This window comes from Sorex fumeus, unplaced genomic scaffold, assembly GCF_029834395.1.
Source record: "Sorex fumeus unplaced genomic scaffold, SorFum_2.1 ptg000122l, whole genome shotgun sequence".
NCBI lineage: Eukaryota > Metazoa > Chordata > Mammalia > Eulipotyphla > Soricidae > Sorex > Sorex fumeus.
This window is the reverse complement of record NW_026606179.1, coordinates 12,795,677-12,816,140: the sequence shown is the minus strand read 5'-3', so window position 1 is coordinate 12,816,140 and position 20,464 is coordinate 12,795,677. Positions and strand designations below refer to the sequence as shown.

At 56.1% G+C, this 20,464-nt stretch overlaps 1 protein-coding gene across 1 annotated transcript; it reads right to left on the bottom strand.

Moving 5' to 3' along the window:
* Nucleotides 1-3,755: 3,755 nt before the first annotated feature.
* ZNF541 (zinc finger protein 541) lies at nucleotides 3,756-18,795 on the bottom strand. The gene is made up of 15 exons (XM_056136955.1): nucleotides 18,489-18,795; nucleotides 16,633-16,876; nucleotides 13,453-15,160; nucleotides 11,854-11,912; nucleotides 11,395-11,554; nucleotides 11,061-11,234; nucleotides 10,039-10,363; nucleotides 7,544-7,607; nucleotides 6,829-6,971; nucleotides 6,622-6,725; nucleotides 5,981-6,056; nucleotides 5,685-5,773; nucleotides 4,427-4,567; nucleotides 4,089-4,270; nucleotides 3,756-3,924 (listed from the first exon to the last, which is right to left on the bottom strand). Exons 1-15 carry the CDS (start codon nucleotides 18,793-18,795, stop codon nucleotides 3,756-3,758), a joined length of 3,945 nt encoding a protein of 1,314 aa, XP_055992930.1.
* Between the last annotated feature and the right edge of the window lie 1,669 nt (nucleotides 18,796-20,464).

Below are 20,464 nucleotides of genomic sequence, written 5' to 3'. Positions count from 1 at the left end.
AATGGCACTTGCCCTCTGTGGGCTTCCTCCTAGTCTAAACACATCCCAGCAGAAGCACTTTCTCCTAATGCCTCCTTCAAAGTGCTAAGGTCATCAACAACAGTGAAAGCCTGAAAAACTGTCAGAGCCAAGAGAAGCCTAAGGAAAAATTACAAATGCTAAGAAGTGTTCGTGGGAAGTCCTGGAATAGAGAGACATGCCACTAAAACCAAGGAAGTCTGAATAAAATATGGGCTCTTTTTATTAACAATGTATCACTAATGGTTCATTTGTGGTAAGAAAAGTGCCATACTAATCTAAGTGTATTACAGGGGATCTGGGTGTGTTTAAGGAACTCTGCACCACCTCTCCACATTTTCTGTAAACTATTAGTAACTAATAGTAACAAAAAGATTTAGTTTTGTTTTGGGGTTACACCAGGCAATACTCAGGGATTATTCCTGGCTCTGCATTCAGGAATTACTCCTGGTGAGTTCACGGGATCATATCAAACAATGGGTATCAAACCCAGGTCAGCTGTGTGCAAGGCAAACACCCTACCCGCAGTACTATCACTCTATCCCCAAACCCTTAAACTATTTACTGAATAAAACTACTTTTTGAAGATCCAGATTCCAGTGGTTGGCCCTCACTGATTCCTGTTATGAAATTCTGCAGTGAAAGACCAGAAAACGAATTGGTAGTGCTAGTGGATGGGACTCTCCCAGATGATTAGGCTACAGATATCTCAGGGACTATGGACTATAGAACTGCTCTTATGGAAGGGTGGGAGTGGCTGAGAACTGTGGGACAGAAGAAAGCTTCCCCAACTCTCTTCCCACTTTTTTTTTTTGCTTTTTGGGTCACACCTGGCAAGGCAGAGGGGTTATAGGGGTTACTCCTAGCTCTGCACTCAGGAATTACCCCTGGCGGTGCTCGGATGACCATATGGGATGCTGGGAATCGAACCCGGGTCAGCCGCGTGCAAGGCAAATGCCCTACCCACTGTGCTATTACTCCAGCCCCCATCTCCTCCCACATTCTGACACCCAAGGACAACCCACTTGTGGTCACCAGTGTGTTCTGACCCAAGAGCAGGTGCGGTTGGGCCTGAATTGCTTCAAGCAGTTTCGGTTCCTGGGGCCTGTGGGGGTGGCCCTGTTAGAGAAGCTTCCGTTTGCTCCCAGCTGTTCAACTCCTGAGTAATTTGTTATGTAGCAGTGGTTACCATCATACCCACTCTTCACACCACAGAGCACCCCTTGCTATTCATAGCAAACCTATACAGTCACAGTTGTGGCTAGAACATGCTGCAGATCAACAGCCGAGTCCTTCCCTTTCTCGCTACCAGAAATCCTTCTAGAAATGACAGGGGCCCTTGGCTGTTAATTTTCCTGCCTCTTAAAAAATGGGAACTTGCAAGGGAAAGGCACAGGCCAAAAGGGGGGTGGTGGTGAGTATGGGCCAGGAAGGTGCCCTGTGTCTCGGGGTTGAATGCTGGGTTCTGCGGATCCCGGATTCCTAGCATCCTGCCTCCTGACGCTGATATTTATGCGGAGTCACCATTTGTGAAGAGCCCCTGCCCCTCATTCCCTGACCAATCCCCATTTGTGGTGCTGCATCCTGCCCAGTACTTAATTCTTCGGAAGGAGCCACGGGGGGCAGGCATTTCCCACCTTACAGAACAGGAACACGGAGGCTCCGGCAGGGAAAGTGAATTGGTCATGGGCACAGGAGAGGAAGAGGGCGGTCAGGCTGGACATTGTGACTTAGACGCCCCAGGCCTTTCCCCTAACCACAGTGTCAAAACCCTGCAAACACCACTTCATCCTCTGTTTAGCCACCCCCCACCCCCACCTTTTTGACCCTGCAGGATGCCAGGCCACCTTGGGTGGTGCTGTGCTTCCAGAGTGGCAGTGGGGAGAGCACTAGAACCTCTTCAGTTCCTGAGATAAGGCTTCTGCGTGGCTGCTCATGCCCTGAAACTCCAATGCCAGCCTTATCCTCCTTCTGACCTGTGGGATGCAACCCTCAGGGGGCAGAGCTATAGTATAGCAGAGAGGGTACTTCCCTGGCACACAAGTACCCCACATAGTCCCCTGTGCCCACTGCGGGGTGATTCCTGAGTTCAAAGCTAGGAGTAACAGCTGAACACCTCTGGGTGTGTCCCAAAAAACAGAACAATTTTTTTTCTTTTTTGGGTCATACCCAGCAATGCTCAGGGGTTACTCCTGGCTCTGCACTCAGGAATAACTCCTGGTGGTGCTTGGGGGACTATATGGGATGCCGGGGATCGAACCCGGGTCGGCCGCATGCTGGGCAAACACCCTATCCACTCTACTATCGCTCCAGCCCACAAAACAAAAAATTTGAAAGATGTGTGCTTTGTCCTGCCTTTGTTTCTCTGCTCTGCCGCCCCAGCCCCGGTCACCACCACCCACCTCACAGCTTCTGGCCTCTCCTAAGCTTCCAGTCACGCTGCCCAGTCCTGGCTCTCATCACTTGTTTTTCCCTTTTTGTTTTGTTTCGATTTGGGGCTACACCCAGAGATGCTCAGGGGTTACTCCTGGCTCTACGCTCCAGATTTACTCCTGGTGGTGCTTGAGGGATCCTATGGGATGCCGGGGATCAAACCTGGGTTGACCATGTGCAAGGCAAATAGGACCTGCTGTTCTATTCTCTGGCCCTTGTTTTTCCCTTTGTTTCTAGACAACCATCACTGCTTTCCCACACTGGAGTCCCACAGCGAGGCCGACCCTCGCTGTCCACCACACCGAGTGAATCCCCATGAATCCAGCCTCTTTGTGTCAGACACAAGGTATGCCTGCCCAGCATCCATTTCTACTTCCTCTTCTCTTCGTGGTAGAGAAGTCCAGTCTGGAGCAGTAGTCAGGGCAGCTGTGTGGACATGGCCCAAGTGGCCAGGAGAGCTGGGTCCTTACCTTTCTCACTACCAGAAACCCTTCTAGAAATGACGGGGCCTTTGGCTGCAGATTTTCCTCCCTCTTAAAAAAATGGGAACTTGCAAGAGAAAGGCGCAGCCCAAAAGGTGGCTGATGGTGAGGATGGGCCAGGAAGCCTGGATTCCTGGCATCCCCCCTCCTGACTGCTGATATTTGCACAGTCAACACTTTCGAAGAACCCCTGCCCCTTATTCCCTGACCAATCCCTGAAGCCTTGAGGGGCACCACTGGCTCATTCTCCCCGCAGGGCTGATCTCCTTGCTCCCCCATGGATTATGGAGTTTTGGGAGGGGTGGACCCTAGTGCAGGGACTTGGCCCACCCATCTGTGTCCCCAGCTAGTGGCAGAGCCCCAAGGTCTCTGCTGGATGGGTGGGTCAAGGGATACAGCAGATAGCACAGCAGCTCAAGAACCCAATTTAATACGATTTACAAGTGGACACGTACAAAAAAAAAAAAAACACCCAACATGTACAAGTCATCGCAAGACTAGGGACTGAATCAAAACTGCAGAGAGAGACCCCTCCCCAACCCAGGAGGGGCCCCACTGGTCGGAGATCTGAAGCATCTTCCCACTGATTCTCTGGGCTTACCTAACAAACGGAGCCAAATCCCCAGCCTGGGGCTCAGATGGAATCACTCCCGGGATGGAACCGGCTCCTTCCCAGTCCTGCGCAGGACCCCAGGGAGAGGAGCCTCTGGTGCCCCAGGGAGTCGCGGCTCCCTGGACTGTGCTCTAAGGCCCTAAGGGCTGAGTGGGGCATGGTCAGAGAAGGTCCTAGACACTCGTGGAGGGACTGCCCGGCCCCGCTGGTCACCACTGCAGGGGGCCGATGCCCGCCCCCAGCTCCTCCTCCTCCTCTTCCTCCTCCTTGAGCTGGAAAGGCTTCACTGGCCACTTGACACGCACCACAGGCTCCACGTGGTCCTGGAGGCGGTGCCGCTTCATGTGCGCATTTCTGCTCTTGATCTTGTCGAACACCCTGCGAAGCCCCCACAGGACCGGGGTCAGCGGTGGGCATTGCAGGCAGGCCTTCGGAGTCCCCACAGGACACGGGTCAGCGGTAGGGGGTGCAGGCAGGGCCTGAGGAGTCCCCAGAGGACCTGAGCCAGCCAGGGACATGGGGGTGGGGCATAGGACAGGTACCTCTCACACTCTCTGCAGGGGAACACGCCCTGGGCCTCCACGCTCCCTGGGGGCTCTGGGGTCCTCTTGGGGCCCGGGTTGGGACTAGAGTTGAGGATTGAGTCCCGCCGGTAGCTCTTGGTCTTCATCTTTAGCTCTGGAGTTGGGCGATGGCTGGGCCTCTCCCGAGGGCTGCACGTGACCTGCAGAGGCGGCGACACAGCATGTGGGTGCCCTGGTGTACCCCCTCCCCACCCCATAGGAGAAGCAGGCTCTGAGTCATAGGCAGCCACCGGAGGGTCTTCCCACAATCTTTCCTCAGACACCCCCACCCTGGAACCAGGGCCCAGGACTGCCACCTTGGCCTCCGTCCTCTCGGCCTCTTCTGCCTCTCTCTTGACCCTCTTTTCCAGCCCAGGCGCTCGGCCACAGTCAAACTTAATCATCTTTTTCCAGATGTAGTAATACTCCACACACTGGGCTACAGTCTTGGTCTGGATCTGGAAGAAAGAAATGAAACTGGCAATGGGCAGAGCCACAGGAGCCAGGGAACCCTGCGGGGCCAATAACCCCAGCGGTCTCTCTACAGAGGCAGCCTCCTAGGTGATGGAGGCTCTCACAATGCTGGTCCAGCAGCAATGTCTTTATCTGAACCACACAGACCTGGACCACAGACTGGCCTGGCACTGTCCAGAAGGTATATAAAATATCATTCCCACAAAGACATGCCAAGTTCCCAAGATCCAGGGTAGGGTTAATAAGCCGTGAGCTCAGCAGATCCCGGTTCCATCCACAGTATCATGAGGTCCTCCCAGCACATGAGGGGTCACCCCAAGCACTGAGCCAGGAAGAGCCGCTCGGTACCACCCAGTGTGGCCCAAGGAAGGAAGAAGGCATGAAGACTTAGCACATGGGGCAGTACCAATGCAGAGTGCAAGAAACCAGGCTAGTAGGAGGCTTTGCTGACTCGAGATCTTCTCAGGCCCAAGACCCCCTAGATGGACACCCAGGCCGTGGAGCCACGAGGTCTGTTTGAGCCATGTCTGCTCCTTCAGTGAAGCCTGACTTGCAGGTGAGGCGCAGGGGGAGAGAACAATGGTGACAACGCAGCCACTCTCACAACTCCCGGGAGGAAAGCACAGAAAACGTGGTCCCAGAACTGTGGGCAGGGGCTGTGTGCCCCTGTGCACAGAGGACAAGGGAGGATTCACTTCCGGGAAAAGTGGTCAGAGCAGATGGCTGGCCAAGTTCTCCACTGTTCAGGGCAATGCACAGCTAAGAGCAGATGAGTTACTAATTTCTGGAATTTTCTTTGGTCATACTGGGTGGTGCTCAGGGCTTCCTCCTGGCTCTGTGCTCAGGGGTGGCTCCTCAGGGATGGCTCCTGGCAGGGCTCGGGTAGGGGTGAGGCCTAATGGGATGCTGGTGATCGAACCTGGGTTGGCTGTGTACAAGGTACTCGCCATCCCCCCTCATGCTTTCTCTCAGGGCTGCACAGTTCACTCTGGCACTGCATGCAGTCATGCAGTCTGCTGTGAGGAGCCTCAGTACTGGTGTGGCTGGAGGTGCAATGACGGAGGTGCTCTGCCCTGGCCAGCCTGTCTGCACCCACATTACCGTTTTGTGTATCAAGTGAAAGTCTTTCTTGTGGGCACAGAAGGCCTTCTTGAAGAGCCTCTTCTCCACAGGGGTCCAGATATCAGAACCTAGCAAAAAGGGCAAGCAGGGCTGGGATGTCTCTCCAGTTGGGACCCCACTGTCCTTCACCAATGCCCCTTCCTGAACCCCACACAGCATGGCCCCCTCCAGATGCAGCACTTGGGGCTGCTCCAGAGCAGCTGCTCAAGACACTTATGTGTCCCCCTCCCAGCCAAGGGCTCCCCTAGGAGAACCTGAGACCCAACCCCAAGCACCTGTGTAGCGGTAGTTGGCAAGGGGGTGGGTCCGTGGTTTCTGGGGACCAGAGAGCAGGAGAGTCTCCAGAGCGACCTGCAACAAGAGGCCTGGCAGGAGGTGCACAGGGAACAGCTCCTATGCTTGGCGCCCCTGCCTGACACTGTCCCCAAGCAGGCACCCACCTAGTGTGGGGTTTCCTGGGGGTGCTGGGAGCCACAACCAGCTTTCTGTTATGTGCCCGTCACAGCCCCTTTGAGGGTCATCCAGCACTCGGCAGCAGCCAATGGTTTTTCTGGTTTGGGAGCCATGCCTGGCAGTGCCTGGAAGCTACATCTGGGGATCAGGGTTTGGGGTCACCCCAGGTGGGGTTTGGGGACCTTGCAGTACTGGGGATCAAGCCTGGGATCCCACCCTTTGTGGCATATCCTGGGTCCAGACATGGGTTTTTTTATGTTAAGGATGAAGTTCAGAAATAAAGGGGATCCATGTGGGGCTGGGTAGGACTCCCCTCCCCTGAGGGAGAACTGGTTCAGTGGAGGACCCTGATCTGTCCCCAGCACCCCAGGCCTCCCAGTTCACAGGGGAGGAGGATGCACGGCTACTCCTGTGGGTGCAGCTGCGCCCTGCCCCCAGCCTGTACCCTGGGGCCCAGGCCCACCTGCACATCGCCCTGAGCCTCGTGCAGGCAGTGCAGTGCCAGCTCCAGGTTGGTGCCCCCTCCTGGCATCACACTTGAACAGGCCACGTTGCAGAGCTCGGCCACTGATGGAGGGAGGAGACGTGGACATCAGCCTGGGCCTCTCCTGCCCCCTCAAGTCTGGGTGTCAGGCCCCTGAGGGTCAGGGAGGACCCCCAACCCAGCCACCTCTGTCCTGGGTCTCTGGGTTGTTCATCACGTCTCCCCATGGCTTCCAGACCAGGGAAGCACCACATTCATCTGCCCCGGCCAGCAGCCGCTCCTGCAACTCCGGCACATCAGCCTGGAACCGGCTGCCAATGTTGATATGCCTGGGGGAACCACACAAGTCAGGTCAGGGGGCCCACCAGGAAGGTGGAATTGGCACCCTGCTGGCCTCCCACAAACACAGGCCTGTAGAGCCTCTCTCAGGCCCCTCTCTCGGGACCCTCAGCACTGGTCCAGGGTGCAAGGTGAGGACTTGAGGATGCAGCACTGCTCAGGGGCTGGAGAGCTGCACTTGGGGGTGTTGAGGGGTGGGTAGTTAGGGTCAGATCATCCCACAACCCTCACACCAGCCCCTCCCTGGATGAGACGTCCTTTGGCCTCAGGTGTCTTTCTTGGGGTTGGGGACAGGGGGGTACCTGGCACGTGGCCCCCACCATGCAGACACAGTCCTTGAACATTGGGTGTGAGCATGAGAGTCGCCGGTTCCTCCTGGAACCCTGGGGTGCTGGGCACTGAATCCCTGCAGCCCCACTAGAGTTGGCCCAGACAGAAGGAGTATGGGGTCCCCAGGAACTCCCCCACATTTCTCCGAGGTGGCTGTGTCTGCCCCAAGTCTCAAGGAGGCAGATAAACCAGCTTGTGGAGGCCCCCAGGTGGTTCAGCTGGCTGGACTCACGGTTCGATGCTGATCTTGGTATCGTCCTTCAGCACGGAGACACTGATGCTGCCATCCCCTTGGTCTAGGAAACACAAAGAATGCCCAGGGGAGGCTGCCTCCTGACCACTGTCCAGCACAGTCAAGAGTAGGCTCCGAGGGCACCTCAAATCATCACAGCAGAACGCCCCAACAATCCACTACACCCACTTCCAAGTGTGGAACCCAAGGATGGAGAGAAGGACCCCGAGGAGGTCACATGTCATGGCCTCACAACACCAGCCACTGGGGTCGAGGCAGGGATGCTGTAGCCTAAAAACCAGAGAAGAGAGAGAACAAAGCATATGTGCATGACATAGGGACAAGAAGTTCTTTTACCTCAAGGTGAGAAGCCTTGAAGACACTTGTCTGAGTAACCGAAGTCACAGAGACACAGTGTGTGATGCGCTTACACCAATTACCTGAAAAAGCTTTTCAACATGACCAAAGAGAGGCGGGATACTGGGATCCTGGGTGGGGTCTGTGAATCAGCCTTTGGGATTCAGGTTCAACACAAAGCCGGAGGCCACAGAGCAGACACGGCAAGAGGGTGACCACATCACCCCAAACAGCTCTGTTGCAGGGAGGGCCACAGGACATTGGAATGAGTAGAGGAAGGAGATAGACAAATGGACTGGATGAAAAAGCGTTTGTTTGTTAGGACCTTGTTCAGGTCACACCTGGTGGTGCTCAGGGCTTCCTCCGGGTTCTGTGCTCAGGGATCCCTTCTGGCAGGCTACTGGGACCTTCTGCAGTGCTGTGGACTGGACCCAGGATAGCCACATGCAAGGCAGGCACCCTCCCCACTGTGTTCTCTCTCCAGCCTGGCTAACAGGATCTTCAGGAGCATTCAAACTCACAGATATTGACTGGCATGTGTTAAGAACAGTGACAGTCTGTGCAACTTTCCCTGCCCAGGCCCTGGCTCTATCAAAGGGGAGTTCGACATGTTTGCACCGACAAGGAGCTAGGGACCCCACACCCCCAGCATGCCAACAACCAAGTGCATAATAAATTTGCTTGAGCGGGCCCAGTAACGTCTCCATCATGAGACTTTTTGTTACTGTGTTTGGCATATTGAATACATCACGGGTAGCTTGCCAGGCTCTGCCGTGCGGGTGAGATACTCTCAGTAGCTTGCCAGGCTCTCCGAGAGGGGTGGAGGAATCGAACTCGGGTCAACCATGTTGGCCGCTTGTAAGGCAAATGCCCTATCACTGTGCTATCACTCCAGCCCACATAATAAATGTTTCTCATTAAAGAAACAAGGTCAGTAACAGTCCTTAGGGCTGGCGATACGATGCAAAGTGCTGGTTGATGTACTCTGCCTACCAGAATCCTGGATGCATTCCATGGCCCCCAAATGATTGGGATTTGGAAGAAACTATCAGGAAACTATCAGGTGTGCGTCCCAAATAATAATTGAAAGGCAACAAATTGGGGGGCAGAGATACAGTACAGCGGGGTGGGCACTTGCCTTGCACCTGAGTTTGATCCCCAGCATCCCATATAGTCCCCTGAACACCGCCAGGAATAATTCACAGTGCCAAGAGTAAGCCCTGAGCACCGCTGGGTGTGGTGCAAAAACCCAATAAATAAATAAATAAATAAATAAATAAATGTACAATAACCAAGGTGAGGATCAAGAGCAGATTTGAGCTGGCCAGATAAAGGGACAGCCAACCTGCGGGCCTGTCAGTGGAAATGATGAAATCCAAAGACTAGAGAGAAAAGGGTGAAGGAAAATCAGGAGCATCTCAGAGAATGGTGGGGATTTCATCAGGACACTGCAAACAGTAGGAGCAGGAGGGGAAGGCAGTGTTCCATCATGTTTGCAGTGTCCCAATTTGACTAAAAATCAAGTGACATGCTCATGCCAGCTCCCGAAGCAAGCAGCACAAACACAAGCAGCTCTCTACTCCAACACATCAGCCACAACTCTCTGCAGCTATGCGGGAGGACAAGCCAGGAAAGCAGAGAGAAGAGCCATTCCACTGCACATGAGGACCCAGGGGGAGGGTGGTGCTTCTCATCCCAAACTAGGGGCAACATCGGGTGACAGTTGGGGCTTTCCAGAAATGGCTACCATGACTCTGACCTCCAGCAGGGATCTTACTAAATTGAAGGCAAACTCATTCCCAGTTAAAGAGAGCCAGGGACCAGCCGCTGTTGGACAACCTGGCTTCCGTGGAAGGTGGAACTGGAGCTTGGCAACAAAAGAGAACAAGCCATTGGTCTCTACTGGGCTATGGACCACACAGAAAACACCTTAAGTTCAATGGGAGAAGAGCATGGCAAGGCCTAAACTGCAGATGAGTGCATGCGCAGAATCTAGACTAGCTGCAGGCCCCAAGGGCCCCAGGATCCCACTGGACAGCAGCAGGACCTGCGGCTCCTGCACTGCCACGGCCCTGGAGAACCATGGAAGTAGGCTGGCCATGCAAGACTACTCCCACGCAGCTGCAGCACCCACTCACCAAACGTGCCACTGATGAGCCTGTCGGGACCGGCCTGGGCGGACACGGAGCACAGTGTGTTGAAGTAGAGCCCCGAGCCCTCACGGATGGGGCTGAGCATGGGTGGCGGAGTGTAGGGTGAGCACTGGAACAGCCCCTTCAGTAGGCGGTCCACCAGAAACACGGGGGAACGCAAGCAGCTCTGGTGGCAGCCCCCGGTGCCCAGCTCCCCAAACGTCGGGGCGGGCGGTGGGGGGATGAGCAGGGCCTTGGGCTGGGGGCGCTTCTTCCGCTTCCGGTGTGGGCTCTCCTTGCCATCTCTCTCCTCCCGCTCCCTTTCCTGTCCCTAGAGGGGAGAGTTCAGCAGTATGGGAGGGTACCCATGGAGTCAAGTTTTCAAGGTGGCCCAGGACAAGAAAAAGGGTGAGGAGTGGGGGCCCACCCAGTGTGCTATGTCCCATGTTCTGAGCTGGGGCCTCACGCCTAGCGAGAAATGCAGGAGTGGGATTTGGGGAATGTGAGAGGGCAGCTGCAGGAGACAGAGGGGCACCCCAGGAGCGGGATGCAGGTGCGGAGGGAAGCACATTCCCCTCATAGTGACATCAGGTCCTGCAACAGGACGCCCCATGTTCACCCTCCGGTTCCCTGCCCCTGGGCCAGTATGGGTTCCTCTGGGTGGAAGCCTCCTGCACGGGCAGAGACACGGGCCATTTGGTGCGAGAATACTCTGACTTCCTCTTCTCTGAGTCTTGCTCCTCCACAATATCATGGTTTAGTCCAAACCCCATCCTCCAAGAAGTCCTCCCTGATCACTGCAGGCTGGGCTTCAGGCACCCTCTTTGGGCTCCCACATCCTGCTCTGCCATTGCTAACCCTGCCCACCCTGCATGGGCCCTGCCAGGAGTGAAACTGAGCTGGGGGTGGGGGCAGGAGCATGCAGGGGGAACTTCCCGAGTCAGGATCTCCCCTGGCTCTAGTTTGGCTGTGCCCTCCATGTCTGTGTGAGAAGAGGGGAAAGAAGCAAATGTTGGACAGGAGCCTACCTTGGTTGTGCTCCCAGGGGGCCGGCTCATGGAAGCCACAGGGACAGGTACAGAGGCTACTACTGGGGCTGCTGCCAGGCCATCCAAAGTCTTCTTGGCTCCTGGGGGGCTCTGCCTGTCCCCCTCGGGTCTCAGCACCTGTCTTGGAGGCTTGCAAGAGTCTGAGCCAAACACCTGGACACGGGGAACAGGTGGAGCCAAGAGAAACAACGTTAAGGGGGTGCACAGAACGGCTGCGCCGGTCCAAAGTGGGGATGCACAACCCAGCACCCAGACTGACACTCGGCCTATTGGAAGCCTGCAAGTGCAGTGCATACCACCCGTGTCCCTTTACCTGTGGCTCCTGCTTGCCCCGAGGGGATGGCCACTGGTCACTGTGGAAACACATGTGGCTGCCCAGCCCCTTCTCAGTATAAAACATCTGGCCACAGTTCTTGCAGACATAGGTGCTCCGGGACTCCACCCGGTCAGGAGGGCCCCCATTCTGCTGGCTACTGTGGGGAGACGTGACAGGAAAGGGGAGAAGGGGCTCTGATCCACCCTCCGAGGGAGATAAAAGCACAGACCACGCTGTGTCTGCACCCAGGGCTTTGGCACCAGGCCACACCACGGGCCTGTGCTTTAGTCTGACCCATGAAACGATGGACACATGAAGGCCCTGTGCTCATCTGTGCCACTCTCTGCAAGCACCGGGGTCTCAAGCTCGTGGGAGTAGCACGGGAAGGCACCAGAAGCAGGGACCCCTCCAAACTCAGCCCCACCCTGGGTGGAATAGGTGGGGCCTTGCACTCACCAGCTGCTGGCTATGTTCTCCTCTTTTATGGGGTGAGGGAGCCTGTAGATGTTTCCACCCTGAGGAGCAGAACATGCCTGAGCCAACAGACCATTGCGCCAAAGAGAAAACCCCCAAAGGCACACAACTTAGGGCCATGCCTGCTGCACAGGGTTCCCTGGAAGGCCTCCCAACAAAACAAAACAGGAGACAGAAAAACGGGGCTCCAGGCAGACTCTGCGAAGGAGAATGCCTTCAACCCACAGGACAGGGCCTGAGGGCTGGGAATCTGTGTAAAAGGGATGGACGGGGAAGAGAAAGGCACGGGACAATGCCGTGTGATTGGGGCAAAGCCCATCACAGCAAGCCTATAGTGAGAGAATGACACATATGCATAGACACACATGTACACACAGATACACACACATGCAGAGATACATGCACACACATGCATATACACCATATGCACAAACTGCATGCACACGTGCAAACACAAAGACACAGGTACACAGACACACACACACATGCATACACACATGCACATGCATACATACATACAGCAGACACACACATGCGCACACACATGTATACCATATATACAAACACTAACATACATACAAAAATACAAAGCTGGAGCTATAGCACAGCGGGTAGGGCATTTGCCTTGCAAGCAGCCAACATGGCCGACCCGAGTTCGATTCCTCCGCCCCTCTCAGAGAGCCCGGCAAGCTACCGAAAGTATTCTGCCTGCCAAACACAGTAACAACAAGTCTCACGATGGAGACATTACTGGGCCCGCTCGAGCAAATTGATGAACAATGGGAGGACAGTGACAGTGACATACAAAAATGGGCTGCTGCAGGTGTCAGGATTCAGCTCTCAAAGGGCTGACAGCCCTGGAAGCTACAAATAGGCCAAGCCCAGCAGGCCATGGCGCAGGGCTCTGTGGCCAGGCAGTGCCCAGATGGGCGGCGGCTCTCAGGCAGGCAAGCAGATGCTCCTTTTCCTGAGGCTGGAGGCCCTGGAGCAGAGGGATGACAACTAAGGGGTGTGGGTGTTTTCTGGAGTGATGACAGTATTTTGACGAACAGTTGCGATTTAGGCACAGCCATGGACTGTGCTGGAAGCTCGCGGATGGTGCACATCCCCCCGGGATGGAGGGATGTGTCCCTACTGACTCAGAACAGATAGTGCTCAACAGGATGGAGAAGAGTCCCTCCCCAGTACACTGTGGCCCACCGGGTACCAACCAACAAAACTCCACCAAGGAAGTGGGGGCTGTGTAGAGACAGTTAGGAGGCACTCTTGGGTGCAGGCATGCTGCCCCACCATCACGAGAGGGGTGAAGGAGGTGCCACCGCAACACAGGGGTCCCCTGAGGAACAGCAGTGGGGCTGGTCCAAAAGGAAGGAGAGGCGAAAGCAAGAAAGCTGAGAGCAGGGCCAGGGAGAGCGGCTGGTCAGGTCCGCGACTCTGTGTTTAGGGGTCTGGGGGGGCCCTCCCTGAACCTTCACCTCTGTGACCTGCCCCTGAGGCTTAGAGCAGCTGGAGGAACCAGAGGACGAGAGGGTAGGGGGACTTGAGCACCCCAGATCCAGCCTGCAGACCCCTGGCAGATACCTGGATCCGGTTGAATATGGTCAGCTTGGACTTGGAGTCGCGGGGGGCCTCCACAGGTGGCCCAGCTGAGGAGAAAGAGGCCATGGCCACCTGGCTGGGGGATGCAGCACAGCACAGGTCCATCTTCACCTTCTCCTTCCGGAAGCCCGAAAAGCGCTGGGCGCGGGGGTTGCTCGGAAGTAGCCGGTAGCCACCACGGGAGCAGGCCGGGACCTTCTCAGCCTTGGCAGTCCCTGAGGCCACGCCATTCTCAGCCTGGGCCTGCTTCCCGCCCAGCTGAACTCCGGGGGGCTCGTCCCCGCTCAGCGGAGCCTGCCGAGGGCCCCCGGCAGGGAAGATGTCACCCAGGTCCAAAGTACCTTTTGATGATCGCAATTGCTTGGCCAGAGAGGAGAGGTCGGGGTTCCCGGGGGTGTCCAGAGGTGCAGCCCCAAGGGGTAGGGGAGTGGCAGCTGCCTTGGCACCTCCCTTGGAATCGCGTCTGCTGCTGCCCGGGGAGGCCTCCCTGGGGAAGGTGGCCGAGCCTTTCCTCCGGCGGGCTGGGGAGCCCTCGGGCTCAGGGTTCCCGGCCCCAATGTGCACAGCATCAGCTGCAGCAGGTGGCAGGAGTGGGGACTGCTGCGGCCAGGACCCAGCTGTCCCGGGCGCATGCGGGAAGAGGCGCTGGGACTTGGCAAGCATCTGCAGCACCTGCATCTGCTCGGGGCTCACCATTGGCTCCTGTGACTTGAGGAAGAGCTGGCGGAAGAGCGGGGTGGCGTCGGGGGGCAGTGCGCCCAGCTCCGCGGGGCCGGGCCAGGCCAGGGCCTCGCTCTCAAACTTGCTCTTCTTGGTTGCCCAGCTGTCGTCATCCCCTCCAGCGTAGCGGGGGTCGCCCACCACCTCCCCAGACACCTTTAGGAGTGAGGGTGGGAAGGGCAGCGCCTCCTCCAGGCCAGGCCCTGAGCTGGGCAGGGGCTCTGGCTCATCGGGAGAAGGCGTGGAGCCGGCCTGTGGGCCCTCGCGGGCCAGCCCGGTGGGTGGCTTGTGCACCACAAACAGGCTGTTGCCTTTGCCTTTGGGGCAGCCCGGCAGGTTCCGCAGCCACTGGAAGCCATGGCCAGCTGGTGGTGCGCCTGAAGGGCCAGCCTGGCCTCGGAACAGGGGCAGGCAAGTGGGCAGGGGGCTGCTGTCGGGCCAGGCCTCCAGGGTGGATGGTAGCTGGAGCGGCACAGGCTCGGCCTCGGCCAGGTCAGGGCCGCCATTCTCTGCTGCTCGGGTGTCTGCAGGCTCCTTCCGCAGAGAGCGGGGCTCGTCGGGCCCTTCAGGGACGGTGGGGGTGCCCACCAGGGTGCAGGGGGGCCCTGTGGGGGGTGGGCAGGGGCAGGCCGCAGGCCTCCCTTCGCCATCAGCCAGCACGGGGCCTGGGGACGGCATCTTCTGGTGCACAATGCTGCTGACAATACAGCGCAGCAGGTCCCGGCTGGGCAGCAGCGAGCCGGGTGAGCGGGCCTCGGGGGGTACCAGGGGCCGCAGGCCGGCCGCCTCATGGGCATGGGGGGAGTCCACCAGGGCCTCCTCATCCAGGGGCGCCTCCTTGAGCACACACAGGCCATGCTGGACCTCGTAGTGCCGCCGCAGCGAGCGGTAGTCACAGTAGCTCTTGCCGCAGCCCTGCTCGATGCACACAAAGGGCTTGGTCTTCTGGTGGGTGAGCATGTGCCCGGTCCTGGGGGAGCAGTCAGTGGTTAGCAGCCCAACCCCCACTGCGGGATGCAAAATACGCAACCCCAGGGAGTCTGGCTGGCCCTCCCCAAAGTGGGTTCCCGGGGAACACCAGGCAGCAGGGCTGCTCCCAGGCAGGGAGCAGGGGGCCCCAAGGAGCGGGGGGACCTGCTTCTGGGGCTCCCAATGTCTCAGAAAAGCCTCTGTCTGAAGAAAGGCCCTTTCAGCAACTCCAAGAACAAAAAAAATTCTGGGGTTGGACCCGTAGTACAGTGGGAAAGGCGCTTGCCTTGCACGCAGCTGACTCGAATTTGATCCCTGGCATTCCATATGGTCTCCCAAGCACCACCAGGAGTAATTCCTGAGTGCAGAGTTACCACTGAGCACTACTGGGTGTGGCCCCAAAACAAAGTAGAAAGCACGAAAGAAAATTCTAAGCTGGGGAGAGATGGGGGGTGGAGGAGGGGGGCCTTTCACTCAGAGAGGAAACTGTCTAGCACTCCCACAGCAAAAAATTAAGAAATTTCAGAAGGGCCTGCCGGAGAGATTGTCCAGTGAGCAGGGCACTTGGCTTGCACGTGGCCAACTGGGATCCCATTTCCAGCACTCCTTATGGGCCCCCAAGCCTGCCTGGAGTGATCCTTGAACACAGAGCCAGGAGTCAGCCCTGAGCACTGCCAGGTGTGACCCCAAAACCAAAATGAAAGAAAAACTCCCAAAAGAGACTTCCTAGCAGGCATAAACAGTTTCTAGAAAGCAGCCAAAGGTGACTCTGACAAGTGAAGACACACACACGGCTGATTCCAGCGACTTCCACCCACACAACTACAAGTGTAAAATGCCCCTGGGCCCCCCTCTTCAGGGGGATAGGGCGCAGACCTCCCCCACAGCCTGGCCCACAGACAGCATCAGCCCATAGGTGGAAGTTCCCTCTCCCGCATCTGGATGGAGAGTGAGAAGCAGGTGGAATCAGCTAGGAAGTCACTGGTCAGTGTGCAGGTTGGGAGCTCCAATTCCACTGGCCAGCCTCCTGATCTCAGAAAGGGTCTCATTGTTCCTGAAGGAGCAAGCGAAGCTGATTGTCCCCCTGGGCACTCAGAACCGGGGGAGAGGGATGCTGCACCCGACCCGGCTCCATAGGGTCCCAGAGCCTCACTGGGTGCAGCCCAGGGCCTCCAGTTGCCCGAGAATCCCTGGAGCACCCTTAGTGCCTTGCCCTGAATCAAGAGATGCCAGAGCAGGGGTCCCATAGGCCTTCTGAGCACAGCTTGGAAGAACCCCCCCAAAAAGGAGAAATACAATTCAAGAGTTGGGGAGAAAAATTAAAAAGCCAAGGCTCCACCACTAGGTTCAAGAAAATCTTGGCCAAAGTTTCCGTGTTGGGATGTCCCTGCGCCGTGCCCGTTCAAGAAAAGGTACGATCAGTAAGAAGGGGTGTGGGGTGGGGGTGCCGCGGGTCAGCATGAGCCCACATACAGGTGGTCCTGGCGCTTGAACGCCTTGCTGCAGATCTTGCAGACGTGCTTCCTCTCCTGGCTGTGCGTCAGGTAATGTTTGCTGAGCGAGCTGGCACTGCTGAACACCTTTCCACACAGGCTGCAGTCCAGAAGTGGGTTCTGTGGGGAGCTGTGCTGTCGCCGGCCCTTCCGGGCACTGCCCGAGGCCGCCCTGCCACCTTCTTCAGCCTCCTTCGGGGCCTTCAGCATGCCAAGCCCCAGGTCTAGATGGAGGGAGGAAGCTCGGGTCATCACGTCCATCCTAAAGGGCCACCCGGGGCTCTGGCATGGCAGAAAAGAGAGTGGGCAGGTGGCCCCAACCCACCCGCAGCAGCTTGTCTGCAGGGGCAGAGAGCCTGCAGGAAAGGGGGCCCAGACATGGAGTCCTAGGCGAAGGCGCCAATCCTCCCCACCCTCAGTGGGCAGTTGTAGCTTAGAGTTTCCTGGGGAAACACTGGACAACAGGACAGGGAGGTGGTGGCAGCAGGGCGCCAGCATCTCTGCTATCAGCATCACTGACGACACGTAGAGAACAGGCCAGACAGAGCCGCAGTGACATAGTATACCTGGCAGGGCGCTCACCTTACACGCAGCTGGCCCAGGGTTGATCCCCAGCACCAAACAGGGTCCCCTGGGCCACTCCAAGAGTGATTCCTGAGCGCAGAGCTGGGAGTAAACTCTGAGCACTGGTGGGTATGCCCCCACAAAAAGGAAAAGAAAAAAGAAAAGAGAGCTGTCGAGGTGAGAGGGGACTGCAGCAGCACTGCGCTAGCAGAGGGCGGCAACCCGAGCATGCAAATCTGTCACGTGGGAAAGCAGCAAGGAGGAATGTGCACCACAGACCCAGCTCTGTGCCACTCTGTCATACATCCCAGTTCCACCTCCAGCCATCTCAACCAGCCATGCCACTTGAGAACAGGTGAGGAAGCTGGGAAGCTCTGGGGTGGCTGGAGTCCCCAAACATGGGGGTGGTGCTCAGGGAGGACCATTTGAGGTGCTGGGGATGGAGCCTAGATGGGGCACGTGTAAGGCCAAAAGCTCTACCACTGTGCTACCTTGTCGCTCTGGCCTTAACGGTGTCTCCAGGGGGAAGGGGGCGAGAACTCGAGACAGACAGCTCAGACTTCCCAGGTAACTGGGGACATTTGCAGAGGAGGCACCATGGGCTCCTTGGACTCCCCTTGGTGGCAGAGAACCCACATGGGACACAGAGAAGCAATGAGGCGATGTCATTCCAGGACGTCACTTGTCCCCTCACTTCACCTCACTTACACAAGTTAAGTGAATGTCTGGGATCAGGTGATGCCAACAGATAGTTCTGAATAAGGAAAATGGGATTGGGGTCTGGTGGTGCAGGTCAGGGTTCCCATCCTCATGAGCCTCCTAATTCCTTTCCTTTTTCTTTTCTTTTCTTCTTCTTTTTTTTTTTTTTGCCACACCCGGAGGTATTCAGGGATTACTCCCATCTCCACACTCAAGGGTCATGCCTGGCTGTGCTTGGGAAACCCTATGGCATGCCTGACTTCAAATCTGGGTGGGCCACATTTAAGACACGCACTCTCCCCGCTGGACTCTCACTCTTACCCCTACCAGCCTCCTTTTTCAAATGCTTGTGAACACGATGATTAAGGAGGAAAACTGGACACTCTCAGCAGAGGAATGCCCCAGAGATGGGTTCAAATGTTCACAGTGCCTCTCTGCAAGCTGGGGTCGGCCTCAAAGCAGAGTACTCCCCCGAGGTTTCTCAGCACTGCTCCCTAGGATCAGGGTTCAGCCTCCTGGGCAGGGAAGCTGAGCCCACCCACCCCCTGTCCCAGCTACCCGCCAGCGCCTCACCCTGCAAGGCTGCCTGAGACTCGGGGTCAGTACACTCCTCCAGCAGCTTTGTGGGGTCACTGTCCTTGCCTGAGTAGAGGGACAGGGTGTCCAGGTTGTCCTCCAGAGCCTCGCTGGGCACCTCAGGGGCCGGCAGGCTGGGGTCGAGGTCCAAACCACCCAGGCCAGCGTAGAGCAGGTCACGGGGGCCAGGGCCCAGGTCGCGGTTGAGGGGGTCACTGCAGTTGAGGCTCTGGTTCTCAGAGAACGGGGGCAGGTGCAGCTCTGCTGGAAGGGCCCCCTCGTCGCCGAGACTGTACTGGTCCATGGCTCACTGTGATCGGGGCTTGGACAAAGGCGGTGCCCAGCTCAGGGAGGCACAGTAAGGAGTCAGCAGGGAGAGTATGCACGCAGGTGCCTGCAAAGAAGCCAGGAGGGAGCCCAGATGGGATGCCAGGGACTGAACCAGGGCAGGTGCATGCAAGGCCAGTGCCCTCCGCACTGGACCCTCCCTTCGAACCCCAGCAGGAAGCATCTTACCAGATGCTCCCACACACATCTGTGCAGCTTTATGCCCCAAACCAGAAACAGCTGTACTGCCTTTCAAATGTTGGGGCAATGGGTATTACTCAACAGTCCAAAGCAAAGTGGTTTGGGGTCAGAGTGATAGCACAGCAAGAACGGTGCTTGACTTGCATGCCATGACTGATCCCTGAGTGCAAAGCCAGAAGTAAGGCCTGCGCACCACCAGGTGTGGTTCCAGAACCAAAGATAAAAATTTCATTTCAAAAGCTGATCCTAGCAAAAAAAAAAAAAAGCAACTAAGCATTTAAATTTTATAAAACCATGTTCACTAGTGAGGTATACAGGGAACAGACCTCACAAGTCTGTCAGAGAGAGATCAAAATCAATTTCCTAATAATACTTGGATTTCGGCTTTTCCATTTTCAGGAAAATTTTGCAGAGGCTTAATGCCAGATCTCAAGCAGCAGAAGGCAGAAGCAGATATGAGAATCCAGATGATTTTAAAAGTGTAAAAGAATGCCATGGTTCTCACCAACTTTCCCTCTGGTATCTAGGAGTGTTTTGTTTTGTCTGATTGTTTTGTTCTGGGCTCACATCAGGCAGTGTTCAGAGACTGCTTGCAGCGGTGTGCAGGGGACCATATGGGTCGGGGAACCAAATCTGGACCTCCTGCATGCAAAGCATGCACTCAGTCCACTGAGCTCACTTTCCAGCCCCGATAAAGATTTTTGTTTGTTTGTTTGTTTTTGGGCTACACCAGGCAGTGCGCAGGTGTCACTTATGGCATGCTCAGGGGACTACATGGGATGCTGGAGATCAAATTCAGGTTGGCTGTGTGCAAGGAAAGTAAATGTACTGCCTGCTGTACTATCCCTCCAGTCCTGTCCCGAAATTTTTTTAAATAAAAATAACAATAATGTTAACATACATTAAGTTATTATTGCTACTTTAAAATTAACAAATATCTGTCTCACTAATAAAAATTTAAAAATAAAATAAAATTAATATCATCAACCACAATTTTAAACATTTAAAATAGCAATGATGTCAGCAGATATATCCCACATGCACACAAATTATTTTAGCTGCTTAATATTATTATTCTATTTATATGTTGGCTTGGGGGCCACACCTAGTGATGGTCTGAGCTTACTCCTGGCTCTGCACTACTGGGATCACTCCTGGTGGGCTCAGGGGACCATATGGAATGCCAGGGATTGATCATGATTCAGCCATAAGGCAAGAACCTTACTGGATGTACTATTGCTTTGGCCGAGTATTCAATAATTTTTAAGGGTAAAGGGGTCCTAAGATCCAAATGCCTCAGAATTGCTGCTCTAGGACAAGAATGAGGGCGTTTGCCTTGCATGTGGTTGACCCAGGTTCGATCCTCATCACCCCATATGGGGTCCCAAGTCCACAAAAAGTGGGCTGAAGTCACTTTTGAAGCCACAAAAGATCCCTGAGCACAG